Source organism: Silurus meridionalis, chromosome 1 (genome assembly GCF_014805685.1).
Source record: "Silurus meridionalis isolate SWU-2019-XX chromosome 1, ASM1480568v1, whole genome shotgun sequence".
NCBI lineage: Eukaryota > Metazoa > Chordata > Actinopteri > Siluriformes > Siluridae > Silurus > Silurus meridionalis.
The window spans coordinates 25,014,342-25,040,664 of NC_060884.1; the positions used below are offsets into that span (position 1 = coordinate 25,014,342).

Consider the following 26,323-nt stretch of genomic DNA (forward strand, 5'->3'; position numbering starts at 1 on the left):
AAGTGAATTATGGTGTTTCTGGGCTAAAGTATAACTTGGAAGAAACAAGGGACAGATTTATCGCTATTGTTTACTCCCAAATGGGCAAGCCAAATTGAAAGTCACTCAGCGTTGAGCACCCTGTCAAACCAAGTGCTGCATGTTTGAACTGATTCATAAATAATACATCAGTGCATGATGCAACCAATGCAGCACAACACTGAAGAATTAATGAGAGGCTCAGGGATGAGGTGGAGTATAAGAAAGCTTCAATCCCCATCAAGCCCTTTTGGGTCAAAGACCGCCTAGTGAGATGACAGCTGCCCAAGTGATGTCTGTCTTCACAGTAAGACCTTTTTTCTTACCAGCTCAGTGAATTCATTGCTTCCCAAGTCTAATCGCTCCAGCTGTGACAGCCTGTGAATTGACCTGCAGCACAGTTGCAAAGAGAGAAATTACATCAGCACATAACATTAACTGCAATAGTACAGAATAAGCTGCACCTTTGCCTGCCAATACTATAAAGGGATAATGCTTTAAAGTCTTTATACAGTTTGACACCTAATTTTGCCTTGAGATATATATTAACTTTTGGCAGCTTTCAAAAGTAAAAACAATTTATAGAAGTTAAATAATTAATGAATTATTGAATTAATTAAGGAATATTACATGACAGAGTATGCTGTTATAAGAAACATCATTCCATTACCAGTTTCTCTTTTCTCTTTCTCATAAAGTTTTAAGAAAAAAATGAAGGGTTTTTTTTTATTTTTACAGAGAAACCACAATGCCCTCATGTTTTGGATCACTTACAGCTTTACCTCCAAGCTACAGCTTTACCTCTATTACAAAACACTGACACTAGTGATTCCTTCCTTAAATGTTCTGTTAAAAATGTAACCAAACATCTCCTTATAGAAAGCGTCATTGTCATATCAAAAACTACAAACATTTTATTAACATTTTCTATGAAGTAGCATATCCGTATGAAAGCCGTAATAAAAACATGTAACTTCTTGGTACTTCTAACACTGTCACTTAAAATGATTTTAGCGCCTTCTTGCCAATCAGATTATTTTATGTTACAAGGCTGTTATAAATTACCTCAAAACAACATAACATGCTTAATTTGCATGTGCACATTGAATTATATATTTTCCCCATCTCTCAATTGTAATCAGCTAACTCACTTTCTACTTACAAACACAACTGTGATCTGTGTTTTTATGATATTGACTGAAGTCGAAATTGCAACTAGACTATTTCTACAATAACATTTTATTGTCTTTTTAATACAAGCTTCGGGGGAAATATTAGTAGAATATTTGCTTGTTATACTATATTGATAAAGGTTTGTGCACAACTAACCAAAGAATATGTGCTTTCTGAACATCCCATTCCAAATTAAGTCCTCATTTACTGTTATAATAACCTCCATTTTTTTTAAAGGTGTTCCCCTAGATTTTGGAGTGTGCTCGCCACAATAGCTTTAGGATAGTCAGGTACTGCTGTAGGTGAGGAGGCCTGGGGTGCAGTAAGCGTTCTAATTAATTTAAAAAGTGCACAGGGGCATTGTCTTGTTGGAACATGGGTCTTCTAAGTGAAGTGATGAGAAATCTGTGAAGAACTGTGTGCCTCCTACTTTGTAGCAACAGTAACCACATATGGCTATAAAAGTTATGTTTCCCATACTTTTGTCCATATAGTGTATCAATGCTGATAATGCAATGAACAGGTTAACACAATGTTAATAACATAACCCTTATACAAGCTAAATTCAGTAATTATTTATATAGATCAATACAAATAAAACTGCAAAAATGTCACAGTCTATAATCACAGCGTTTCATCTGCTTTGTGTATTCTAAAAGAATCCATTAACTGTTTTTTTTTCTTTCATTGATTTTATATTTGTAATAACCTGTACAATAATTTCTCCTTCCACCTTGGGCATTACAGAATCAGAGAACATAAAGGCAAATCCTGGGTTAGGCTTGATGAAAACATGGAGTTGTAATGTGATAATATAAAGTGTTGCGCAGAAGGGCAGCTGGGCCAATCATTATGCGAAGACCACAGCGAACAGTATGTGTTGTTCTGTCAGGCCCCTGCGGTGATGTATTATGGAATACATTACAAGCTCTGCTGCCTTTCACAATAAGCAACACCTTTACGTTCTTTTATATCCTGAACATGTATAAAATGGGATGAAATGTTGAATACTTGGAAATTATATCTGTAAACCATTGCAAAGCAATAGAAAACATGTTTCATCTTGAACAGACTGCATGTAATGGTGTGTGTGAATTGTCCTCTGTTGTAGTCTAGTTTCTTTTGCAGTATTTCTGTCTAATGTATAGCCTTTAGCCTTACACATGACTTAACCAGAGTTATCTTGCATTTTTGTCAATCAATTAAGACAGATCACTTAATTTATCACAGAGGGAAACTTCTTTTAGATATACTACAGCTTTAGGTTTTCCATCTCAAGACATTTACTGTTTTGGCTTTGTACCACCGTATTTGTCTTGGGTATGCATGGGTAACTTTGGTCTTGGTCTCATCCAGGAGTAGGTAAAAATGTCTTCTTCAGACAACACAGTCTCATCAAGCCAAACAGCAAACCTACAGTATACATTTTTCTCTGATTCAGAGTCTACAAACTTGGTGTGAAAGTGGTTTAAGAGTGTCAGTAGAAAAGTTTGTGTAACTGCACCAATGCTGACATCCCTTGTGCGGAAAAAAACACCCACGTTACTTACTTTGGCATGGTTTTCAAGTGATTCTCTCGAAGCTCCAAGATGCGTAATTTAGACAATCTGAATAAAGTAAAGAGTTGCAATTAGTTTGTGAGGAAACAAAATAACGTTTTTTAAAAGCCATAACTGAAAGGAACTGCAAATACTGTATATACTACTGGACAAAAAAATGCTTTATATGCTTATGCCTTGGGGTTAAACATGTGAACAGATTTTACAGAAAGTTTTGTGAACCCAGAAATCCATAGAATCAAATATAGTCATTACCATGATATCCCCTTTGTGTACAAAAGGACTAAAGTAGAATTCTGGTGTTATAGCTGTTATAAAGTGTTTATAGCTGCAGCATGATAAATTCTAACCAATAATTTGTTGTTTAGACCATTAAAAGTTTTATATTAGGCCAATTTTCCCTTGCCAGTAATCTATGCTACATCTGAAAAAACAAACAAACAAAAACCCATAAAGAACAGAAATAATAAACTCTACTTTTCATGGAATTGTCCTTCATTGTCTAACAATGTCAGTAGCAAAAACATGCCTTGAGTAAGACTTTGTGATCTTACTCAAGGCAGACCTTTGTGTGACCTTTACACAATGTATACGAATTAAAAGTAGGTGTCTATAAGCAAACTATTTAGCTATTTGCTTAAATATGCCATTGTTCTATGTAAGGGCTTTCCCTGAATATATCAATAAAAATAAAAGTGATGTAAATTGAGAGTAGCTCTGTTAAAGTGCAGATTTATAGTTTTGGTGCCTGGGAATAACAGAAGCTGCTGAAATAGCCCTTACCTTCCAAAATTGGCGGGTAGGTACTCAAGGAAGGCATCATTTAAGAAGAGCTGTGTCAAATTGAGGAGCTGAGTGAAGCCATCTGGGAGTCTAAGGGAACAGAGAAGAAGGCCATCAGCACATCACTCAGCAAGCTTTAAGTACCTCCAACTCAGTAAGAAGCAAACTGTGCCCGCTTTAATCCCATTACACTTTGCTTATAACCGCCCCTGCTAGAAAGAGCACGACTCGTTTAAAGATTATTAGTGAGATGAGGGGGAGTGTTATGAACGTGGACATGTCTGATTATTTTTAACTCTAACAGCAAATGAAATCACGGTCAGTTCTGATTTCAACTTATGTTAGTGTTGATGAATATTTTAGCTCAGAAAAATGTAACACAACCTAAAATAATCCATGGATCTGTCTTTGAATGAAGGTTAAGTCAGTCGTGAAAGATGTGTTTTCACGGTGTGATATCAAGAAACAAAGATTTTTTTATGATTCTGAAGTTGTTTTAAATACAAAACGAAACCTGTTCCCTAGAGTAAAGGCCTCAAACTCAATTCTACGAGTGTCACCAGTGAATAAATCATTTAAAAGACATATATGAATACAGATCTGCAATTTTTTTTAAAGCGCCTGGAACACTTATAATAAAATTCACAAAGCGTCTGTGACGTTTCATAAGTTTGATATGTAGAATGTGGTTCTTGTACTTACTTGGTTATGGGATTTACACTGGCCTCTACAACTGATAAACATTTACAGCACTTGATATTGTCAGGAAATTCTTGAATGCCTGAAGGAATGAGGGATATATTCATAAATCAGCACACAGTGATGGACAAATAAATCAATAGTTCAGTATATGCAGAAATTAAGAACATACCATTTTTACTTATATCTAATTCCTTCAGGTTTACAAGGCTAGCGATGGTGGTTGGCAGGCTTGAAAGGTCGTTATCAGGAATACTCAATTTTCGCAAGGCTTGACAGTTGAAGAGTTGCTAACAGAAAAATAGATAGATAGATAGATAGATAGATAGATAGATAGATAGATAGATAGATAGATAGATAGATAGATAGATAGATAGATAGATAGATAGATAGATAGATAGATAGATAGAACAGAAAATAGGGACATCTCAGGTATGCTGAACTTATAATTTAAAATAACTTATCATTTATAATGACTGTATAAAGAGCTGAAATGCACAATCATACACCATCTGTTACTGAATCCTGTAAGGAATAAAACGCTAAGAGGTGTGCTGCTACAGGAAAATAATACACAAGCTGGCATGCTATTGCCTAACTAGACCTACCTCTATACTTATTACAGCATTGCCTAAAGTAGTTTATTCCAATTATACCTTTGCAGTTTGTCAATGATTGCAATAGTTCTAGTTGTAATAGCAGCAATAACCAGTCTTTCTGTTTCTTTTGGTTGGAGGTTACAAGACAAAAAATGTCACAGTTCGCATGTTATTAAAAGACCAGAACAGTGCAAAGTTCACTGTCCTGAAGATTCTCCTGTGGCAGAAAATGTACTGTTACAAAGGACTGACATGTGAGACTTCTTCCATAAATGTTAGATAAACGTCTCTTGCCAGAAAGTTTCACCCAATCAATGAGTAAAATCATTAATGTAAATCTAATATGTGAAGACATGGCCATACAAATCCCTGTAAATGATACGTTACTAAACTTTCTTTCGGCTTCTCTCATCAGGGGTCGCCACAGCGGATCATCCGCATGTTTGATTTGGCACATTTATCCGTGCTTGGGACCGGCACTAAGAATGGCTGGGGTTGGTTTTCTGACCGAGGATCAAACCCAGGCCGCAGCGGTGAGAGCGCCGCAGCCTAACCACTAGACCACCAGGGAACCTCTGTAAATGATATGTTACTATGGAAACTATATCATATTAAATCATATTAACTATATCAAGCTAATTAAAATAAACCCATGATTAAATTTACAGCCATAACTACTATCAATGTGACCAACATTTTGACCAATCAGGTTCCAGCATTCGTCAATTCTATGGTAAAATATTATATTTTTTATTATTAATTATAATCTTAATTATAATCGTATTAATTGCATTTATTTACATTGCATTATATGTATATTTACTGTACATTTATTTATTTGGCAGATGCTTTTGTCCAAAGTGGAAAACATTGGTTATTGGTTATTATTACTTAAACACACTATTATTAGTTTATTATTTTAAAACACTATTATGGTTTTAAAGCATTGAAAAGCATAACTTTTTAAAGCCGAAAAAGGTGTTATAATGTACAGAAAAAGAACTTGCAGTACAAAGGCACCAATTCCACAAGACCAGCACTCATACAAAAGGAGCACTTAATTCCACTCAGAAGACTTTTTATTTAGGCCTTTTTACTGATGAGTCATATGGGCACAAAACCCTTAAAAACCCAGAGCTTTCCTAGTTGCATAACTGTCTGTTCGTTCAGAATCATCCAGCATTTTTGATTGAGAACTAATTTGGGAATTAAAAAAAAAAAAAAAGAATAACCATTAAAAAACAGATATAAAGCAATCAAGGGCTTAAACACTTGAGAATATTTTTCAAGCGTCTGTACTTTATCGGAATATTTTTATTTTGGGAAACTTTTTCTTCACTACATTTGAATGTGTAATATTTTACTTTTTTCTCCATGACTGTATATTTCAGAAAAAATACCAATCCTCATTACTTTGATATGAATACATAAATTGTGTTAAACCTGTCTTGAGACCACAAGGGTAACAATACGAGACAGGTAAGAGTGTGTGTGCAGTAAGGTAAAGTAAAAGAAATCTCAGGAGAATGGATCACCGCATAAAGGGTTAAAATATAATTCTTACAGATCATTTTTTTCCTTTTGATAATACATTTAAATGCAGAAACATTTGCATTTTTACCAAAGTAGAAATGTAAAAGAAGTACTTTTACTTGTACCATCTCACAAGGCCAAACATGAACACACATTTAGAAAAAGCCTTTCATAAACTTGATTGTGAATAGTGATAAGAAGCACAAAAAATGCCATGCCCGTAGATTTTTACTGTAAAACCTTTCCCTGTTTCCAGTTTATGTACTGAGGATTATCAACACCTCAAGCAAATTTTCAAAACAGATGTTTAACAGAACAATTTCTGCCTTTTACAAAACTTTTTCCCCTGCATGTAATTTACCTCTCTTCTGACTGGATTAGTGCCCAAAGTATCAGCCTGAAGTATTGCCTCAAAAACTACATTTTCAACAACAAGCCTGACTCATGAACCAATAATAGACATATTTAACACATATGTTTACATATAACTACTGTAAAAATACATTTACAGCATTTGGCAGATGCCCTTATGTCCTGATGTCCTTATAATGATCTTATGACTAAAATTGCGGGTTAAGGGCCTTGCTCAAGAGCCCAGCAGTGGCATCTTAATGGTGCTGGGAATTGAACTCACAACCTTCTGATCAGAAGTCCAACAGCTTTACCACTGAGATATCCCTTCCCCCTAACTAAAATACAAACACTGTGTTAGAGAATATAAGACCAATATAATTAAAAGGTAATTCAAATCCTGTTAATGTATACCACTTAATCTCTTAAAAAGTTTACAGGATGCTATAAGCAAGTTTTTAAAAAGCTGCAGTTAATAAATAAATAGCAGATGGAGCCAGACAGGCCTGATACTGATATATTTGTCTATGCTTTTATAGTCTTCATAGAAAAAGCTAAAGGTAGACAAATATGTTCAGGATAGAGACTGTTCTGAAGTTGTGTTGAATAGATTCCAAAGTACACTGACATAAGTGCTGCTAAAAATATTAAATCACCAAAATTGCATATAATGACAGGACAGCATTAGCATAATTGCCATGATAAAAGATGAACAAATGTCTCCAGCCCAGAAAATACACGTCTGCTTTGAATAATTCAAAATGAGCTCAAGTGCTATTGAAGTTTCTTTACTGCACCAAAGAGTTATTTTTATCCAAAATAACAAATAGTTGTGAAAATACATTATATAGCCAAAAGTTTGTGAACATATGACCATTACTAATATGTTGTCTTATGCTCAATTGTCCAAAGTGGAAAGCATAAAATTATTGTTTTCTATGCTGTAGCATTTACTGTATCTAAGAGCATCTGGAACATCCCAAATGTGTTCCAGAATAATAGTACCTTTGTGCATAATATCAGCTCCATGAAGACATGGTTAGACAATGTTGGAGTGTATTACTCCAATGTTCTGCACAGAGCCTTAACCTTAACCCCACTTCATACTCTTGGGATGAAATGGAGTGCACAGTGCAGCCCAGGCCTCCTGAAACAATATCAGTACCTCACGTCACTAATGCTCTTGTGGCTGAAAGAGCACAATCCTCACAAAATCTACTGAAAAGCTTTCCAAGGAGTGTGAAGGTTATTATGATAGAGAACTACATCTGGAAAAAGCACATATGGGTTTGATGGTCAGGTGTTCAGAAATGTTTGGCCATGCAGTATTCATTTCATAGCATTACAAATAAATTAAAAGAGCAGTTTCTCCTCAAGTACCTTGGGAAGCTCTTCGATTTGGTTAGCATCCAGATAGAGCTCCTCCAGAGTGCGCTCGAAGCTGAATATCTCCTTGGGTACTTGCTGCAGGCTGCAGTGCGAGTAATCCAGCACGGAGATGACCTCCTCTTCCCCACGGAAGCATCGGCACGGCACCAGGCGCCCGATGAACTTCCTCTTGGTAGTCATCTCCAGACACTGCACTGTAGGCCAGAGAGAGAGAACATGACTTAGAATATCTACAAAAAAAACAAGGGCAGTCACCAAGCGGAAGGTGGTATAAATGTATTAGCAAAAATTCTATTAAATTGAATTTAATTTTATTTGTATAGCACGTTTAACAATAGACTTTGTCCCAAAGCAGCTTTACAGAAGTAAATTAAATAGTGGATGCTTGTTAACTTCCATCTGCTGGAAAAAGTGAAGATATCAATAAAGTATGGCATCATCATCAACAGCTAAACAATTTACACTTCACTTATAGTGAATTTTTTTGGTTTTTGGATTTGTGGGACCAAGTGCAACAGCACTGACAAATGCTATTAGATAAAAATACTGAAAATTGTATAAAGAAGGAAGAATAGTGCTGATTTATTTCTAGCCCAGACAGCAGATACATGTGTCTCTCAGTGTCGGATGATTAAAAGAATGAAATGACCTCTGACATATTTGTAAAGTCATCAGCAGCACATGTGCAATATAGTCACATGTCTGATGAACATGAATGAGGTGGATTATTAGACATTTTATGTGTGTGGGGGGGTGTGAGTGTGTGCATGTGTGTGTTGGTCCAAATATTTGCTGAACCAACCTCATGGTATTGTCCATTGCTCCAAACTAAATGCTTCAATGTCAAGTGACTGCTACATATTTCATTTTATCCCTCTCATCTAATATCATTGGACACCAGGTTTCACAAAAAAAAATAACAAAAGCAAAATGTCATTAAAACTAATAGCATCTATCTTCATTAATAATCCAGAGAACTATGCAAAGTAATACAGATAGGAATAATCACAAATAATAATCAAGCATTAAACAACAAAAAACATTCATTTGAATATTTTCTATACATTTGTCCTCTTGGTTTCATGCAGTGACTGTAATCAGTAGTGATTAATCAACAGCCTGCAATCTCATCATGCCTCACATCCTGAGAAGTGGGGGTTCCATAAATGCCAGCTGTAATGAAGCCATGCCAGATGTCATAACTGGCCATGATTCAGAAATATACACTATTAACCGAGTGGATGTGCAATCCATCATAAAGTTCCCATCCGTGGTCCTTCATGACTTGTCAAGTGTGATGTTGGTCTTCCCTTTACATGAGAGATCCTATGTAAAGGCTATTAATGTGACACCTTGCTTTGGTAAAAAAGGGAACAGTCTGACAAAAAAGTCAGAACACTGCATCACTACGGAAACTTATACTGTACATAAAAAACTATTTCGAAATATCAAACAAAATGACATTATTCTAAAGGAACTACTGATAACAAACTTCAATGCAATAACATCCAACTTAGAGACTCAAATAACTACCATAAAACTGCAACTCAAACTGCCAGTAATGCTTAACTACTTGTTCAATCAGTCATTTTAGAAAATAGCCAGCAATTAAACAGGAAATTATTCTTTCTCTACCAATTCAGAGGCATCCTGAGGTTGTGCCAGCTCCCGTTGTGTCCCACCTCATGAAGATAGCTCCTGGTTCCACAACGTCAACTGACTGTATAAGACTGTTTAAAGGACATTACTAATAATCACACAATCTGGTGCTCATGGTAGTTCTTACTCTCTGGTGTGTTGTTTCTCAGATTTATAATCATATTCTTTATATCACCAAATGAGGTTGGGTCCCCCTATTGAGTCTGGTTCCTTTTAAGGTTTCTTCCTCATACTATCTTCTTCTTCTTTCAGCTGCTCCCATTAGGGGTCGCCACAGCAGATCATCCGTCTCCATACCACCCTGTCCTCTACATCTGCCTCTTTCACACCAACTACCTGCATGTCTTCCCTCACCACATCCATGAACCTCCTCCTTGGCCTTCCTCTTTTCCTCCTACCTGGTGGCTCCATCCTCAGCATTCTTCTACCAATATAATTCATGTCCCTCCTCTGCACATGTCCAAACCATCTCAATCTCGCCTCCCTCACCTTGTCACCAAAACATCCTACATGCGCTGTCCCTCTAATAAACTCATTTCTAATCTTGTCCATGCTCGTCACTCCCAACGAAAACCTTAACATCTTCAGCTCTGCTACCTCCAGCTCTACCTCCTGTCTTTTACTCAATGCCACTGTCTCTAAACCATACAACCTCGCAGGTCTCACCACAGTCCTATAAACTTTCCCTTTCATTCTTGCAGATACTCTTCTATCACAAATCACTCCTGTCACTCTTCTCCACCCTCTCCACCCTGCCTGCACTCTTTTCTTCACTTCTCTAACACACTCTCCATTACTTTGCACTGTTGACCCCAGGTACCTGAACTCCTCCACCTTCTCCACCTCTTCTCCCTGCAACCACATCACTCCACTGCCCTCCCTCTCATTCACACATATGTACTCTGTCTTACTCCTACTGACTTTCATTCCCCTTCTCTCCAGCGCATATCTCCAAAACAGGAAAGGGCTCAGGGCCGATCCTTGATGCAGTCCAACCTTCACCCTGAACCAGCCTGTCGTTCCTACTGCACACTTCACTGCCGTCACACTGTCCTTATACATGTCCTGCACCACCCTCACATACTTCTCTGACACACCTGACTTCCTCATACAATACCACAACTCCTCTCTTGGCACGCTTGTCGTACGCTTTCTCTAAATCCACAAATACACAATGCAATTCCTTCTGTCCTTCTCTATACTTCTCCATCAACATCCTCAAAGCAAATAAGGCATCTGTGGTGCTCACAGATGGTCACCTCTTCTCTCAGCCTGGCTTCCACTACTCTTTCCCATAACTTCATGGTGTGACTGATCAACTTAATTCCCCTGTAGTTACTGCAGGTCTGCACATCTCCCTTATGCTTAAAGATCGGTACCAGCACACTCCTTCTCCATTCCTCAGGCATCTTCTCATCGCTGCTCTCACTTCCTCCTTACTAATCCTATCTACATCCTGCTTCACCAACTCCACATCATCCAACCTTCTCTCTCTCTGATTTTCCTCATTCATCAGTTGCTCAAAATACTCCCTCCACCTTCTCAACACACTCTCCTCACTAGTCAACACATTTTTCTCTCCATCCTTTACTGCTCTAACTTGCAGTACATCCTTCCCAGCTCTGTCCCTCTGCCTGGCCAATCGGTATAAATCCTTTTCTCCTTCCTTAGTGTCCAACCTCTTATACAGCTCCTCATATGCCTTTTCCTTGGCTTTCGCCACATCCCTTTCTACCTGCTGCCGCATCTCCTTGTACTCCTGCCTACTCTTCTCATCACTCTGTCTATCCCACTTCTGTTTTTCCAACCTCTTTCTCCTTATGCTCTCCTGCACTTCCTCATTCCACCACCATGTCTCCTTGTCTTGCTTTCTATTTCCAGATGTCCTTCCTCATACTATGTAAGGGGTTTTTTCCTTGCTACAGTCGCCCCAGGTGCTCATCAGAGATAAACACACTAAATAAACTTATATTTAAATGTTTTGTTCTATAATTATTACATTCTGTAAAGCTGCATTAAGATAATGTCCATTGTGAAAAGCGCTATAGAAATAAATGTAAACTTTAAAGCATGATCACATCTGTCTATATTGGGTCTATATTGAAAATCCTATCAGTCATGTTGCAGAAAGCAACTGCACAGGTGGGAAGATAAATTATATACTGTATTAGAAAGATTTTAAACGTGATCTTTAATCTTCCATCATTTGGGGAAAATAGACAAATATCCTGACATGAATGTGTGTTCTGCATTGAAAATTAAGAATTAATTAAGTGGTAATTGAAAAATTTAAACAATTTTCACAAAAATACCATTCAGGTAAATCACCCTGACTCACTGAACATGAGGTGAACCTTCTGAGATTTAAAACAAAAGGCAGAGGTACAGCAACACAGCAAACATTTCTTATTTTAATCAACAACTTCGCATAGAACTCTAGTGAGAACAAGAGCAGCAATATTGAGGCATATACAACAAACTCTCCAGGGATATAAATGTGAGGCTCTCTGAGACAAGTTGTGTGTGTGTGTGTGTGTGTGTGTGTGTGTGTGTGTGTGTGTGTGTGTGTGTGTGCAGGCCTTAGGGAATAAGTGATAGATTGAAAAGCTAATTCCTGATGCTATTCTTTTGTTACATGCAAATGTAGGACTACAATGATTAAGCCATGAGCTACTCTAAAGCACATCTATGGCAGTGGTGGGATAAACAAATGTAAGGTTAAAACTGTAGGGAAGAGATAAGTGGATTACATGACCAACAGCAGCCACCATTTACGGTACAAACCTGGTAAAAATAAAGTTTTTTTACTGATGTATTTTGTATGGGTTTTATTTTTACAATTTATTTTCCTACAGTATAATTACAAAATGATTTGCCATCTACAGTGTATAAAGACGCCATGGTTAGGGATATGCGCCCTACGGCTCATTGTTTTTATTATACTTTTATACCAAAATTCCCCCAGGCATCAATAAAGTCTATCCATCCATCAAGCCATCCATCAAGCCATCCACCTATCCATCCATCCATAATCTTAGACCACAGCAGTCTGCCAACAATTACCAATTTGAAAACTGAACTCATAAAAGACTGAAATTAAAGACAAAAGCATGCAGCTTACTGACTGTTCCAGATTCTATCCTTAATCTTCACCATGTAAATAATGTTTTTGTTAAATATAAAAATATTTATATATACAGAGATTCACTACTGTGCACATAAAGGACACTAGAAAGACTTTATATATGATCACACCAAGTATCATAGTTTCAGCTTACTACTTAATATATACTTAATATCTACACAGAGATACCTAACATGTAATATTATTTGCTTATTACCTTACACTCATCACAATGACAAATTAACAGTTAATAAATCTTTGAATTGTTATTCCTGCAGATCTTAATGGAAATAAACTAAAAAAAAAATGCATTTTATTAAAATGAAATATGAAGACTTAAATATAACAAAAAAATGGGATGGAAGAAATATCCTCTTTTAACCTAAGCAAAACAAAAAAACAACAACAGCGTTCTAATTACTAATTGTCAACCAATAAAATATGGTTAATTCTGCTAAGTGTCCATATTTAGTTAGCACTGCTCTTAAAAATCATTCATCATCTTAACAATTACACAGCCAGACTTTAAAGTTCAAACACATCGAGATGAAATAAAAAGCATAAAAGCCTAGACACGGTATAGCATTGTATCATACAGGACAGGACACACAGCACAGCTGAAAAGATAAAGTTATCATAAGTGAAGTAAGGTAAGAGGGCAGAAAGTTCACACTCTGCAATGTGTTTCTCACCTGTTTCCAGGTTCAGTGATTTGACACTCTGCAGGTGTAAATATGGAGCAGTACTTGAGCCAGATAATGTGAGTTACAAACACCCTGGAGCTTCCAAACAAATAAAGGCTTTCAGGTTCCTTCAGAGTGAATTTAAAGCAAATGTATCTAACCTTATATAATAGGCCAAACACAAAATGGCAAATATTAATGTTTTTATTGTTAACAACAAATGATTGATCAGGATATTTGCAAGAATTAAGCAAATATTTCAGATCTCCCACAGCTTTTTTTATTCCTTTATTAATGAGCTTGATGGGTTGCATCATGACCAAAAAATGACATTTAAAAATCCTAGACAATATTTTCAGAAAATATTGTATATCCAAATATTTGTTTACTTTTTTGGCAATTTTTACAGTAAACATTTTAAACATTACAACCCAGCCATTATGGTTGCACAAGCCAGTACACTGGGGTTGGGTTAAGAAGAGCACCCAGCGCAAAACATGTGCCAAATCAAATCAGAAATCAGAAATTCATACCAGATTGGTCAAGGCCCAGGTTGCCAACAACTGCCACAGGTATCGTTAGCCAACAGTACCTGGCCGAAGGAGGAGAAGGAGAGGACAAAGACAGCAGAAGAAGGAGAAGTGGAGGAGAGTGAAGGTTAGGGTTGGTACTTTAAATGTTGGTACTATGACTTGTAAAGGTAGAGAGGGAGCTGATATGATGGAGAGGAGGAAGGTAGATATGTTGTGTGTTCAGGAGACCAAGTGGAACATTGGAGGTGGGTTTAAAATGTTTTATCATGGTGTGGATGAAAAGAGAAATGGTGTAGGGGTGATTCTGAAGGAAGAGTACAGAAAGAGTGTAGTGGAAGTGAAGAGAGTTTCTGATAGGGTTATGAACGTGAATCTGGAAGTTAAAGAGGTGATAATAAATGTCATTGGTGCCTATGCACCACAAGTAGGTTGTGAGATGGAGGAGAAGGAAAAATACTGAAGTGAGTCAGATGAAGTGGTAGAAGGTGTACCTAGGAATTAAGGATTGGTGATTGGGGCAGACTTCATTGGGCATGTAGGTGAAGGGAACAGGGGTGATGAGGAGGTGATGGGTAGGTATGGCCTAAAGGAAAGGAATGTAGAAGGGCAGATGGTGGTAGATTTTGCTAAAAGGATGGAAATAGGAGTGGTAAATACTTATTTTAAGAAGAAGGAGGATCATAGGGTGATGTATAAGAGTTGAGGAAGGTGCACAGAGGTGGACTATGTTCTATGTAGGAGATGCAACCTGAAGGAGATTGGAGACTGTAAGGCCTTGGCAGGGGACAGTGTAGCTAGACAGCATGGTTAATGGTGGTCTGTGCGATGGTTTTGGAGGAGGAGGGTGAAGACTGAAGAAGAATAAGATGGTGGAAACTGAAGGAGGAAGAGTGTAGTGTGAGGTTCAGGGAAGAGGTCAGACAGGGGCTGTCTGGTGGTGAAAAGGTGCTGAATGATTGGGTAACTACTGCAGGAGTAATAAGGGAGGCAGCTAGAAAGGTACTTAGTGTGACAGCTGGAAAGAGAAAGTAAGACAAAGAGACGTGGTGGTGAAAATAGGAAGTGCAGGACAGCATTAGAAGAAAGAGGTTGGCAAAAAGGAATTGAGATCGACAGAGAGATGAGAAAAGTAGGAAGGAGTACAAGGAGATGTGGCAGCAGGTAAGGAGGGATGTGGCAAAAGCCAAAGAAAAGGCATATGAGGAGCTGTATGAGAAGTTGGACACTAAGGAAGGAGAAAAGGATTTGTACAGATTGGCCAGGCAGAGGGACCGAGTTGGGAAGGATGTGCTGCAAATTAGAGCAATAAAACATGCAGATGGAAATGTGTTGACTAGTGAGGAGAGAGAGAGAGAGAGAGAGAGAGAGAGAGAGAGAGAGAGAGAGAGAGAGAGAGAGAGAAGGTAAGATGGTGTGAAGATGATGAAGCAAGAAGTGGATAGGATTAGTAAGGAGGAAGTGAGAACAGCGATTAAGAGGATGAAGAGTGGATATTCGGTTGGACCAGACGACATATCAGTAGATGCGTGGAGATGTTTAGTGGAGGCAGTGGATGGCAGTGAAGTTTTTAACCAGGTTGTTCAACATGATTTTGAAAGGTGAAAGGATGCCTGAGGAATGGAGAAGGACTGTGCTGGTACCATTTTTTAAGCATAAGGGAGATGTGCAGACCTGCACTAACTACAAGGGAATAAAGTTGATCAGTCACACCATTAAGTTATGGGAAAGAGTAGTGGAAGCCAGGCTGATAGAAGAGGTGACCATCTATGAGCAACAGTATGGTTTCATGTCGAGGAAAAACACTATAGATGCATTATTTGCATTGAGAATGTTAATGGAGAAGTATAAAGAAGGTCAGAAGGAGTTGCATTGTGTATTTTTCGGATTTAGTGAAAGCGTAGGACAGGGTGCCGAGAAAGGAGTTGTGGTATTGTATGAAGAAGTCAGGTGTGTCAGAGAAGTATGTGAGGGTGGTGCAGGACATGCATGTGGACAGTGTGACAACAGTAAAGTGTGCAGTAGGAACGACAGACTGGTTTAAGGTGGAGGTTGGACTGCATCAAGGATCGGCTCTGAGCCCTTTCCTGTTTGCAGTGGTGATGGACAGGTTGATGGACGAGGCCAGACAGGAGTCTTTGTGGACTATTGATTTGTGGTGAGAGTAGGGAGCAGGTTAAGAAGAGCCTGGAGAGGTGGAGGTATGCACTGGAGAAAAGGGGAATGAAAAGCAGTAGGAGTAAGACAGAGTACATGTGTGTAAATGAGAGGAAGGGCAGTGAAGTGGTTGCAGGGAGAAGAGGTGGTGAAGGTGGAGGAGTTCAGGTACATGGGGTCAACAGTGCAAAGTAATGGAGAGTGTGTTAGAGAAGTGAAGAAAAAAGTGCAGGCAGGGTGGAGTGGGTGGAGAAGAGTGGCAAGAGTAGACTGTGATAGAAGAGTATCTGCAAGAGTGAAAGGGAAATTTTATAGGACTGTGGTGAGACCTGCTATGTTGTATGGTTTAGAGACAGTGGCATTGAGTAAAAGACAGGAGGTGTAGCTGGAGGTAGCAGAGCTGAAGATGTTGAGGTTTTCGTTGGGAGTAACGAGGATAGACAGGATTAGAAATGAGTTTATGTAGAACATTTTAAGGAAAAGGTGAGGGAGGTGAGATTAAGATGGTTTAGACATGTGCAGAGGAGGGACATGGGGTATATAGGTAAAATAATGCTGAGGATGGAGCAACCAGTAAGAAGGAAAAGAGAAAGGCCAAGAAGGAGGTTTATGGATGTGGTGAGGGAAGACATGCAGGTAGTTGGGTTGAAAGAGGCAGATGTAGAGGAGATGGATGGAGATGGATGATCCGCTGTGGCAACCCCTAATGGGAGAAGCCGAAAGAAAAGAAAGTAGAAGAAACATTTGAACTATTACATTATTTTACCTTTAGGTACAATTACAGTAGATTGTATAAGTGAATTTCCCATTTTACTATCTTTACTATAAAACAGTTCACTGCAGCAAACATAAGCAAGCAAATTGTGGAACAGGTTTTCTCAGAAGCAAAATTTGACTACAAACCTGACTACAAGTTCAGGAAACATTTATCTAGGCTTACCAATGTTAGCTTAAAATCCAAATTTTGTTTTACTAAACAAACATGCAGTTCACAGCAACACTGATTCACAACGATAATGCACTTTTTGATTGTATCTTCAATAGCCGTGTTAAATGCAATAAAATGTTTGCCTCTTCTAGAAATTAGGTCATACAAAGAGAAACTATTTGGGCAGGTGTATGTACCCTACGACTGACTTTGGAACGTGTAAAGTTTTCCCATTTGCCTATTACCTTGCTAAGTGAGTATCAACAACAACGTTGTCACCTTGTTCTCTTTACTGTGACTGGATCAGGATAACCAATACCTTACTATGTCACACAAACACTGTGGCCAATCCTAAAAAACTAGAGTCACCTTGTTGTGTTGACAGTTTTCTACCCAGTAATAGAACAATATCCACATGCATAACCATCCATTCTACTTCCTTTAGTGTAGGCTATATTACAAAGTTGTCACAAAGACTCATGACAATTCAGAACCTTTCACCAAGTAATACCTTAAATAAATAAGATTCACTCAATATGTTGATATTATTCATTTGAATTTAAAAATAAAGAAAAATATTCACTTAACATATTTTCTCTACTGATAGTGAACACTACTCACTATACCTCCACTCTACTCTATTAAGGATATTCAGGGAAGTTATCTTACTGTGTTAATCTACTTAGGGTAAAGATTATTTGAGCTACCTGAATAAAAAAGGCATTTAATGGAAGAAAGCTATAGATCCTAATTCAGTAGGTCTGAATGTGCAATCATATTTTTTAATCCAATGGACTATGCTGTTTATCAATGGCAAATATGGTTAAGAAACAGGTGGTCAGCAGGCTGTAATATGGCCATGGCTTACAGAGTGCTTTAAAGCCCTTATTGGACATTCCAACCTGTATGAGCAGACAGATTTATTGATATACTGTAGCATCAATATCTATAGGACTAATGCTGGGTTCAGCCACAGCATGACATGATTGAATGCCTGCCCCCATAGCAGACACTGCATGTTGGTCGATAATGCTAATAATTGCATTGCTACTCATCTAAGCCATAGTAGTGCCTAGTAAAAACATTATTTTAAGTAAAATGTATACACATACATACATACATAATCCATTAAAGGTGGTTTTGAGGAATACATGTGCTCCCAAGAATAAAAGATCAATCTGTCAAAAAATGCTGAGACCTAAAAGAGGTTCCAAAACATTATTTACAGTGCATTATAAACAGTTTATACCTAGTGTTTCACACTATAGAGAAAAACTATAAGACTGTACAACATTTCTCACTTTTATTACATTGCATTGAATTTAATGTATTAATAATAATTTCATGTAATTTAGAAATGAGTTTATTAGAGGGACAGCGCATGTAAGACGTTTTGGAGACAAGGTGAGAGAGGCGAGATTGAGATGGTTTGGACATGTGCAGAGGAGGGACATGAGTTATATTGGTAGGAAAATGCTGAGGATGGAGCCACCAGGAAGGAGGAAAAGAGGAAGGCCAAGAAGGAGGTTCATGGATGTGGTGAGGGAAGACATGCAGGTAGTTGGTGTGAAAGAGGCAGATGTAGAAGACAGGGTGTTATGGAGACGGATGATCCGCTGTGGCGAACCCTAATGGGAGCAGCCGAAGAAGAAGAAGAAGAAGAATTTCATGTCATTCTTATCACCAGGGAGGCATGCAAGGTATTTTGCACAACTTTATGCACATTATGGCTGATCCTAGAATTCTATCTTAATCTTTATCCACTTCTGCAATCTAATATCCAATCTACTTTCCAATGCCAAACCTCAGGCAACATTAAAACTCCAGTTATCTACAAATAGCATGACAAAAAACAGCCATTAATAATAATAATGGCACATCTCGACATAAAAAACTGATAGAAGTGAAGCATTCAGATTTTTACCACTTAAATGGTGCTTTAATGTCTTGAAAAGCCTTTCATTTCTAAAATCCTTTCAGAAATCCATCATTTGAAGAGTGAAAAACGGACTGAATTGCTTAATTTAGTGAATTACTATGATTATAAATGAAAAGACATTGTTTGATTGATTACTAAGTTCAACAAATTAACAATACTGAAACTATTTTTCAATATTCCAGTTGTTTTTCAGTTTTCAGTCAGTTAACCATTAACCATACATTCATATTTTCATATTCCTATTTGCTAGGATTCATAATTCAGGGAATTTAGTGAGAGAAAGTGTGGTTACTGTCAGGTAAAGAGAGAAATTTGGAGAAATGTATTCATGAAATATTCTCTAAATAAAAAATGCTCTTTGTATTCACACGTGGGCCATCTGTATATGCGTTGTGTAAAATGGTAGCCACTGCAAATGTAAAAAACCTTCCAGTTACCACAATAAGATACCTGTGTCAGATATAGACTCACGGAAAGTTATCTTACAAGATGTCCGACTGGGGGTTATGTGCATTAAGTTTTTGCCGCATTGCTCAGCAAGGCCTCAGACTACAAAAGAGTGTAAGATGCCTCAATGCAGCTAAGACAGGTTTCTCAACTGCTACTTTCTTTTTTTTTAAATCTTAATTCGGTGATAAGCTTTTCAGCTCTACGCACTAAACACTTATGCAACGTCTTCAAATAGCAAAATCAAATGTATCTATGGAGTACAATACAAAGCACAGTCCTACTCAGTCATTCCTGGTTCCCTATAGACTGTAGAACAGCAGAGAGAGCAGCGTGTTTGTGTGTGTGTGTGTGTGTGTGTGTGTGTGTGTGTGTGTGTGTGTGTGTGTGTGTGTGTGTGTGTGAGCTCAGTATGGCTAGGGCTGCTATGGAAACTGCATGACGCAAGAGCTGCTTCTGCAGAGGCGAGAGGACATGTTCACAACTTCCAACTCTTCTCCAACAAAACGGCTCACATTTCGGTTTGTAAAAAAAAAAAGGTACATCTCTGCTCCTTCACTTTGCTTAACAAGGAGGATATTTCAGATTCCTCAAGGAAATGTCTAGAGGTAAAGATACAATAAGCTCTATAAAAAAGATTTCATAAAATGTTCTTAACTATAAACGTCAATTTAAAATTCGAAATCATTTGATGGCATAGTTTAGTCTCTTCAGAGGAAATATACAGTATTGGATGGTCCAAGCTTATTAAAAATGCATATGGATCTACCACTGGCATGTAGTAATCACTGGAACAGTTACCTAGGCAACCACTGCTTCAAAGAAGCATGCAGAGTATCATATAAATTTATTCTTTCATTGCCATTAGTGTATTTCACTTCAGGCAGAGGCTTCACTATTATTAATGAAAGGTAATTCATATTTACACTACATAGCTAGATGAAAAAAAAAAAATAAACCATAATAATTGATGTGGTCAATGGAATCAAATTTATATTGAAATGTTCTCATATTGCACATATCGCAGATATTTTTATAACTCATGTACTAGAATGAGATTTATATGAATATACAGTAGGAATCTCCTACAGGCATATAAAGCACACTGGATATGGCAATGGAGTGGACTGTAAGGTACCAGCTAGGTATGAGTGTTACGCTGTATGTCTAACAGGTGGTAGCTCAGTGGTTAAGGCATTAGATTCCTGATTGGAAGGTCACAAGTTGAAATCCCAGCACCACCAAGCTGCCACTGCTGGGCCCTTGAGCAAGGCCCTTAACCCTCTACTGCTCAGTTGTAAGCTGCTCTAGTTAAGGAAAATGCCTGGTGTCAGATAACTGGTGTCAGATAATAAATAAACAAGTGAAACTTTAAGCTTTTCCTCATCATGCTGGTTTTTTTTTTTTGCCTCATGAAAAAAGAAATGAAGAAAAATCAATTAATCTCTTGTGAAGAAAAAAAAATGAATGTAAGAAACATCAGCAAATTCTCTTAGTGCCACCTAGGGGGTGGCTTTAGTGCATGTCAAATGGCTGCTTTTAACAGAATAGGGTGCCTTTTGACCTGTTCTGAAGTATGCTTGCACAATCACTTTACCCATTGTTGTCTAAAATGCTTTTTGACAATAATGCATCTTAACATCTGGTTGGAGACACAGCAGCTGACCATAACTTCCACAATTCATCTGTCTGGCTGTAGGTACTGCAGGTAAAAAAAACATCTCTTAAGCAACTGTCTTATAGAATTGAGCTCATCCTGCAGTACATACCGATCCCTGGCTTAAGGGAGCTCAAAGCAATAAGCGCCAGGTTAGCTGAGATAAAACTTCCCAGTATTGACATGATTAGATCAGATTTAACTTTCTACAGCTCAATAATACCTATATGGTATTTGTACTTAAAAGCATATAACATAAAGACATAACAAAAAGGCAAGTGCTTTTAAAAGTTTTTTTTTACATTTATAAATTAAATAATACTAATAAATAAATGAAATAATATTTTTTAAATGTATAAAAAACACTATAAACTAAAAGAATCGTGACAAATTACTATAATATCAAAACTATATCTGTCACGCCAGCACCAGAATCCACCAAAAACATCTCAAACACACAGCAGCCAACAAACACGTCTGACATTATTTACAATCCCCACTGCAACATTTTACACAAGTTCACAGTTACCCGAGTTCTATGCATGCACAACCGGCCCCTGCCACACACAGACCCTATAAATATGTCCCCTCACTAAGAACCCTTTGCAAAGTATTTATCAGTATCTAAGACTGTTACTAAGAAGAAGTCTGTGTCAGTCTTTCAGTTGGGTCAGTTGGGTCTGAAGAAAACCTCTTTGGTGGACCAGATACACAACATAGCCCAATGCAAGGAAATACAAAATGTTATAGATATGATTATAAGATAGATAATCTTCGGTGAGCACACACTATTAAATGCATCTTAGACAATGTCTACCATCTTATGTGTTCTCTAAATACAATAGCAGTGCAGATTGGCCAACTATCCTTACAATAAAGTTTATATGTAATCTTGACACATTGTAATGGCCATTACAGTTGTTTCGCACATTTTCATTTTTCTCTGCATTTTCCGTTCAGTGATCACAGCTCATGCACAGCTCAAACTCTGCCTCTCAGCATGTGGTTACAGATAATAAGAGAGATGCATACACAAATCACACATCTCAGGGGCTTTTAAGGCTTTAGATTCTCATAACAAATGCAAAAGGATAAAAACCCAATTCAAACAGCACAATTTAACAATGTACAATTTCATAAATGTCTTTATTTAAAACAACTTCAGACAAAATTATAAACTCTTTTCTTAGTTAAGGCTAAAGACAATTAAACCCTGTTTTTCACAACACCCCACATTTCATTATACTGTACTATACATTTCATTTGCTCCATAATAGCCAGAGATGGCAAAAGTACACACATTCTTCACTCAAGTAGAAGTACAGATACTCATGTTTTAAAAGATGCTGGTAAAAGTTTAAAGTACAGGCTACACTTTTTCACTCAAGGTAAAGAAGTTTGGGCTCTGACATGTATTTTTATAAAAAAGTAACCATTAATACTACCTGCTTTAATGTCATGCTGGTAACTGGACCTCATATCATATTAATATATTAATTAAAACATTTTTTTATCTTATGTTATATCCAGGCTGAACATCCACCATATGGAATACAAGCAGAGAAAAGGTGATGATGGTCAGGTAAATAGGAATGTCTCTGTCCTCATTCATGTTTACATCGCTGACTCCCTCTGTCTCATCCACGTTAAACCCATACGTCTTATTGCCTTCTGTCTTGCTTGTTCTTAGCTTGGTAAACTAATCTACGTCTGTGGTGTGTGAAAGCCAGGCAATGATACACCAGTGGTAGGTTGAAAAGGTTGTGCAATGACAAGAAATATGTTGATAGGCTTAAAAACAGAGAATGTTTGCAATGAAAAGAAAATATATTGATCAAGTCAACAAATATATTAAAACTAAAGTAGTGAGCCTGGTTTGAAAATGAAAAGTAAAAGGTTGTCCAAAAATAAATAGTGAACTAAAGTACTGATACCAAAAAAATCTCCTTAAGTACAGTAATGGAGTATTTGTACTTTATTATAAAGGTCGACCGATATGGGTTTTTCTCTGGCCGATGCCGATGATATTTAGAAATCAGGGCAGCCAATTGCTGATATATGATGTTTTTTGGCCGATATGTTTAGCTGATTTTCTTTTTTTCCTCATGTCATAAAATCTGATTCCTAATTAATTAGACATGACACATGTCTTGAAGGCTTTTTAACAATACACTTCCAAAAAGTCATTCTCTCTTCACATTATTCTCATTCTCTTCCCAAATGTTATTCTTATTCTTTCTCCAAATGTTATTCTTATTCTCTCTCCAAATGTTATTCTCTCTCTCTCTCCAAATGTTATTCTCATAATCTCTCCAAGAGCAGCATCATATTTAACTAATTAAATATATAATACTGGGTTAAGAACGAATGATAATAACTTAAAGCCCAGGACACACCAAGCTGATGGTCGGCCATAAGGGAAGATCGTGCACGTCGAATCAGCTCGTTGGCAATACAGAAAATCCGATTGAATGATTAGCTTAGCGAATGAACACGCGGGAAAAAAAAAGCGCTTGTTATACTTGCTCTTCTTTGCAACTTAGCAGACATAATTGAAAAAAGCTGCATGAATCACATGTGAATGCCCTTACTTTAGATAGTTAAAGATCTAGCTCTTCAGGTTTCCCTGTTTGGATGCCGAATACAGGCTACTGCCACCTGCTGGTGTGAGAAAGTTATGTTCTCTCATGCTAGCACAAAATGTACACGCACGGTTTGGTGTATCAGATGCGCCAGCCTAATAATTGGCCTAATTTGCAGCACAATCGGCCGATGATGATTAATTAAAAAATGGCCTGCCGAGTAATTGGTCGACCTCTACTTCATTACTTCCTATTGCTAATATTAGTTAAAAATAAATATTTACTTCAGATATATCAGATGCTCAGTGGGTCACAGATGTACATGAGCTTGGGTTGTTTGTTTGGAAGTGGAGCATGCTCAATCGGGTATCAAGAGAGACACACACCATGCACATTTACATTTTACATTTACATTTGTGGCATTTAGCAGACGCCCTTATCCAGAGCGACGTACAAAAGTGCTTTGAGTCTCTAGTAATGAATAAATCTACACTGGTACGCAAGATTACAAACTTAATATAAATATAACTCGAATTCTACAAACTTGGAAAGTGCTAATTTAGGTATTTCAGGAAGAGGTAGGTTTTCAGTCATCGTTTGAAGATAATCAGGGACTCTGCTGTACGGACATCTAGGGGAAGTTCATTCCACCACCTCGGTGCCAGAACAGAGAAGAGCCTTGAAGTGTACTTACCTCTCATTCTGAGAGAAGGAGGAGGAAAGCACACTCCGCACACCACGCACACTCCACTCTCCTCAAAGAGTGATCAAAAAGTCTCCTCAAAAAGTGGCGCCGAAGGTCTTGGGGCTCGCAGGCCAACTAGCAGAAGACATGAAGACGGATGAGTCCTCTCCAAACTCCCCTGAAGGGCCGAGCTCCCGTTCCCCGGGGAAAGCACTCGCTGTGGCAGGCCTTTCTTCTGGCGCGTGTGACGGGTAGTTTCAGATCTCTTCCTCCGAGGAGGGAGAGTTTTCGGATGCTAGCAAGCCCATGGACTCCTCACAGCCTGTGCAGTTCGAGGAGCTCCTGGAGGTAGTGACGCAGGCCGTGGCTAAGCTAGAGATAGCTTGGCCCAATGAGAAGCGGAAGCGACCTAACCCTTAGAGCCACCAAGAAAACGGCGCGGGTCATTGGTCGCTCCATGTCAGTCTTAGTAGCCACAAAAAGGCATCTGTGGCTCACTCTGTCAGAAATTCCTGACGGGGACAGGGTTTTTCTGCTGAATGCCCCGATAGCTACTTCTGGCCTGTTTGGCGACACGAAAAATGTGGTAGTAAACAAGTTTCGACAGTGTAAAACACAGTCGGCCGAGGCCCGTGGAATGAAGGCTCCACAGATATGGCAGAGATTTTACAGAGACCAAATGGATCTGTAATTTGGGAGACTTCGCACTGTCCCCTCTGGTTCTCTCTCCCTCACCCAGCCCCATTGGGGCTGAATGCCATGGTGCAGACGTGGCAGAGGTTACGTCTGTACGCCGTTCCCCCTATCGTGCTGCTCCTGGAAGTTCTGGAGAGAATCTGCCAGGAAGGAGCTTGTCTCCTTCTGGTGGCACCTCGGTGGCTGGGCAGACCTTGGTTTACGGACCTGCTGTCCCTCCTCGAGGGACCTCCTTGTGAAATTCCTTTCAGGAGGGAACTACTCTCACAGGCAGGGGACAACCCAGATTCACCCCCGCCCAGAGATATGGAAGCTGTGGCTGTGGCCCCTGAGGGGGGGTAGTTCCTAGCAGCTGGTCTCTCTACTGAGGTAGTAGAGACCATTCTCCGTTCCAGAGCTCCCTCCACGAGGAGGTTGTATGCCGCTAAATGGCATCTGTTCGCCACATCGTGTGAGCACCACCAGTTGGACCCAGTTAACTGCCCGGTTGTTTTAGTTCTGGAGTTCCTGCAGGCACAGATTGCCGCAGGGTTGGCTCGAGCAACCCTGAAAGTTTACGTGTCCACTATTGTGGCTTATTGTACCCCGCCAGTGGAGCAGTCACTGGGGAAACTTAAGAGGGTCGGGGACATACAGGCTCTTTCTGTGGCCCCATCTCTCCTGGAGTTTGAGCCATGGCATGGCTAGTGCTATTCTTTACCCCAAACTGGGATATGTGCCTAAGGTGCCTGCGGCTTGGTTGCAACCTGTCGTTTTGCAGGCATTCTGCCCTCCTCCTTTCCTAGTCCCCTAACCAGGAAAAGCTAAATCGACTTTGTCGGAGCAGCTGTTCGCCTGCTATAGCCCTCACATGAAAGGTTTCCCAGCTAATAAGCAGACTCTCAGTAGATTGATTGTGGATGCCATTTGTCTGTGTTATAAGTCTTCTGGTCTTCCCACTCCTTTCAGAGTTAAGGCTCATTCCACCCGTTATATGGCGGCTCCAGGACATTTGTAACACTGCGGGCTGGTCCAACCCGCTGACCTTTGTCAGGTTCCACGACCTCAACATCAGAGCTAATCATGGCTCCTCTTTCCTGCATGCATGTTGTGCTCAGACACACTAGGCAGGGACTGTTTAGTATGGGGTGAT

General features: G+C 38.6%; 1 protein-coding gene across 17 annotated transcripts in view; it reads right to left on the reverse strand.

Moving 5' to 3' along the window:
- Window positions 1–26,323, reverse strand: part of lrrc7 (leucine rich repeat containing 7) — a 145,914-nt gene that overhangs the window by 44,443 nt on the left and 75,148 nt on the right. For all 17 annotated transcript variants that reach the window (XM_046838743.1, XM_046839830.1, XM_046839676.1 and 14 more), the window contains 6 exons: window positions 8,096–8,298; window positions 4,405–4,522; window positions 4,236–4,314; window positions 3,534–3,623; window positions 2,742–2,798; window positions 345–408 (listed from right to left, as the gene is read on the reverse strand). In XM_046838743.1, coding sequence (XP_046694699.1) covers window positions 345–408; window positions 2,742–2,798; window positions 3,534–3,623; window positions 4,236–4,314; window positions 4,405–4,522; window positions 8,096–8,284 — 597 coding nt within the window. In that variant the 5' untranslated portion in view covers window positions 8,285–8,298. The remainder of the gene's footprint in view (window positions 1–344; window positions 409–2,741; window positions 2,799–3,533; window positions 3,624–4,235; window positions 4,315–4,404; window positions 4,523–8,095; window positions 8,299–26,323) is intronic.